Source organism: Citrus clementina, unplaced genomic scaffold, assembly GCF_000493195.1.
Source record: "Citrus clementina cultivar Clemenules unplaced genomic scaffold, Citrus_clementina_v1.0 scaffold_7, whole genome shotgun sequence".
In the NCBI taxonomy this organism is placed as follows: Eukaryota; Viridiplantae; Streptophyta; class Magnoliopsida; order Sapindales; family Rutaceae; genus Citrus; species Citrus x clementina.
Window position 1 is genome coordinate 4,469,686 of NW_006262075.1, and position 4,046 is coordinate 4,473,731.

General features: G+C 32.6%; 1 protein-coding gene across 1 annotated transcript; it reads right to left on the bottom strand.

Annotated features, from left to right (window-relative positions):
• Positions 1-2,223: 2,223 nt before the first annotated feature.
• LOC18037193 (transcription factor RAX3) lies at positions 2,224-3,817 on the bottom strand. The gene is made up of 3 exons (XM_006426089.2): positions 3,636-3,817; positions 3,328-3,457; positions 2,224-3,165 (listed from the first exon to the last, which is right to left on the bottom strand). The coding sequence occupies exons 1-3, from the start codon at positions 3,769-3,771 to the stop codon at positions 2,367-2,369; spliced, it is 1,065 nt and encodes a 354-aa protein (XP_006426152.1). The 5' UTR covers positions 3,772-3,817; the 3' UTR covers positions 2,224-2,366.
• Positions 3,818-4,046: the final 229 nt, after the last annotated feature.

Genomic DNA, 4,046 nt, shown 5'->3' on the forward strand with positions numbered 1-4,046 from the left:
TAATTTCATTAGAGAAAGAGTAGCTAGTGATTGACTTTGATGTCCCCATTTCCGCTAAGCCAAGGCTAGCGACTTGGGATATATTTTTTTGTTGAGCTTAGTGCTTGTTCCTCTTTTAAATCCTTTTGACTTGAGAGTATGGACACATTTGATATCCTGCAAATAATTGATATGCTTTTATCTTTATTAGCATTTTTGTTTTGAAAATCGTTGACATGCTTTTGTTTGTTTACCTGGCATACAGTGCCTTTGATTTGCTTGTTTATTAAACTAATTAATCAATTAAGTGCTATTTATCCTTTACATATTATATGGTTATGATGACTGAAAATCTAATCTCCACCACTTTGTTATGCTTCCTTTATATATGATATTATACACCAATGGTTAAATAAATGAACATATGAAAATTATTTGTTCGTTTTAAGTGAATATTTTTAAATCATAAGATCCTCACCCAAATAAATAAATATATAAAATCTCAAGGCATTAATAAAAAATGATAAATACTTCAAACTTAGATCCAGTGCTAACTTGAAATGTGCTTTTTTTTTTTTTGCATTCTTCTATAGCGCATGCATTTATAGTGGTGTACGGTTTATGTTACATATTATTTCTTACCCAATAACCACTAATTATAATTAAAAAACTTAGTACAAAATTTATCTTAGACCCAAATCTCAATTCAATTCAGTTTTGACTTACTTTATTAGAAAGTACTAGTTAGGTTTGAGTTTATCTTTTGCAGAATATAATATAAATATAGCAACTAATGAAGCCAATTATGAAATGCATAGAAAATTTTTATTTGATGGAAAGTTTTTATCATGTAAATGTTTGTTGTTTCCGTAACTATAGTAATTTTTTTCTTCTTTTCCATTCACCATTAGTTTCATGTCGATGAAATCATTAAAAAACAACATAGAGAAGATATATTTTATTCTTATTGATTCTTACGTACAAATATTCTACCTATATAGATATTTGAAACATAAGTAAGGAAATTATATAATTATGATACGATAGATACAAAAATTGAGTCAATCAATCTTTATATTGATTGACAATCGATTTTTGAGTTGTTTGGCAAAGAATGAATTTTGTCTCATCTTTACATTGATTCTTCTGCAAGGACATTAGATCCCTTAGTAAGTGTCGTTATTAAAATGATTTCAACTAATTTCTCTTTAAAACTAATGCCATGAGCAAGTCATGATAACAGGTTGAATGTAAATATGTAATGAGGATGACACCATGAATGTAGTGGAGTGGGTACGTAGTGAAACTACTGAGATTACGTAAATGAAATTAAAGGAATCTTCAACTTCCATTGATGGAAAAGTGAGAGATCGATTTATGAAAAATAAAATAACGCTGGCTTTCTTCAAAAGGATTAATTAATAACTCCTAAAGCTAAAAGTACTTCTTTTATCTATCAACTTTTTCAGCTTCTGCATTACAAGAATGGAGAAACAGGAACTCATATTGCTGCCTCATTAATAAGCGTCAGCCCCAATAACAGCTCTGAAGTCTAGACTCCTAGATATTAAATTTTCCTGATGTCTGCTGAATTTCATTGAGATTGAAAATCGAGAGTACTGATAAAAAAGCAGATACTTTTATTTTATTAATTACTTAATAATTTTATATATTAGAGTAGAAATTACAGTACTCAAAATATGTAATCCTTCTCATTCTAATTGGAACTACCTGAGATGGACTGATACAAATTCATGTGCTTTCACAACTGTTATTGATATTGCAGACATGAAGATAAAAATAAACAAATGCAGCCATGTATTTGATGCCCTACACGCTAGAGCCGAGCAAGTTGTAGCCAAAATCTCAAAGCTACTTTATAATTATACTATTATTGCCTCTGATCAATATTTTAGGGAAAAGCTTGTCATGTGTGTTAATTAAAAAAAAAAAAAAAAGCGATCGGAAAAGTGGCTTTACTTTTGTTGCATTGCAATTAATTAGGAAATTAAAGATCACAAATTTCTTCAAATTAAACAAAAGTTAACAATAACAAATATACGTGTATATCAAAACACATGAATCTACACAAAGCTGTCAGCAGAAAATGCACCTACACACACACACACACACTCACTACACATTAAAAGAGAAATACTAACCCGGACGAGAAATTAAACTGGTTAAACACCAATTAAAATAAGAAACTAGAAATTGTTAAAATGGAAATTAATAGAAGTGCACAATAATGAATCTCTTAATAACACTAATAATAAATTCAAAAGGGTTTTCTGAAATCTCGCCGACAAATTGAAGGAGCTAGCGATACAGATTTTACACCATCGATCCCATGCAGAGTATTATTATTATTATTATTATTATTATTATTATTGATGGCCAAAGTACCTTTCGTCTTCAAAGGAGGTAGATTCTTGTGGCAAGCTTTGTTGACAAGTTTCATAATCAGAAACCATTGTAGAATAAACCAAAGAGCTCATATCTTCCCAGCTGCTACTTTGATCAGCAGAAGTACTATTCCCAGTAGTGCTGCCACTGACATACAATCTCTCCAATTCTTCCAACTGTTGATGATTATTGGTATAAGCTGCATATTGATCATTTAGCTGCTCAAACGGGAAGCTTGCTAATCCTTGAGACATATTTGGAGCAGCGCCAATAACGTTGTATTGGGTATTTGGTAATTGAGTACTGGAAATATTCATGGACGTTGGCGAGGCAATTGAAAGCAAGCTCATGGTGTTACTATCATAGAGTAACTGATCATCTTGGGATTGGGCCAAAGAAGCATCAAAAGGGCAAGCGGCTGTGATTGATTGTTGATGATGATCACCATCACAGAATCTCCCTCCAAGCTTGATCAACAGGTCCTTAAGAGATGATTGGTCTTGTTGTGAACTCACCAGCGGTGGTGTGACAAAAGGTAGCTCAGGCCAGTAAGGGGTTTGGTTGTTCATCATGATATCGATCCCTGCAACAGCTGGAACCACTGAAGTAGTCTGATCAATTTCTCTCTTGATCATCTCCTGCTTGAGGCAGCTGTTACCACGCCGGGCCTGCTGTTCTTTGCGTTGCTTGCCTAAGAGCTTCTTCTTTAGCCTTGTGTTCCAGTAGTTCTTGATATCATTATCAGTTCTTCCCGGTAATTGAGCAGCAATTATAGACCACCTATGCATAAATATATGCAATTGTCTTTTAATTTTTCATGCACGACTCAATAATTAAAGCCATAAACAATCAGTTAAACTTACAAGAGCTTAATCACTATTACTAGAAATATTATAACTAGAAATTAGTTGAGTTCAATTAATCAATAAATAATAAAATTACCTGCTTCCTATGCTTATATAGAGGCTGCAAATAATGTTATCTTCTTCTTCTGAGAAACCTCCATGCTTAATGTTAGGCCTCAGATAATTTAACCATCTAAGCCGACAGCTCTTGCCACATCTCTTGAGCCCTGAACGTATTCCACGCATGAAATACATATTGATAGTACTATAATTATTAACAACATATGCATGTTCAAGAATTACTTAATTATTATAGATAATTAAGTAAAGGCTAGTTTTGTGTTTAATTATTATTAGTTGTTAATTGAATTGAATCGAATTGCATAGATACGTATAAATACGTACCTATCTTGTGAGGCAAGGCAATCCAGTTGCCGCCGGTGCCATGCTGCTCAATATAAGCTTTGAGTTTGGCATCTTCCTCAGGCGACCACGGCCCTTTCTTCACGTTGGCTTTGTCACAGCAAGGAGCTCTCCCCATGTTTTCTGTTTCTTCTAGCTGGCTCCAATACCTTTTTTTCTTTTGAAATTTCCTTGAGTAATGATGATGATAATGCTCTATTGTGTATGTGTGTTTATATATATATATATATATATATATATAAGAAATCAAAGAGAGAGAGAGAGAGAGAGAGAGAATAAGTAGCTGGAGAAGGAGAGACAAGGAACGGTCACAGGATTTCAAAAAGTCGATTGAGAAAAAGAGGATAACTTTATGTTTAATTTTATAAATATAAATAAATAATTGGGGAAATT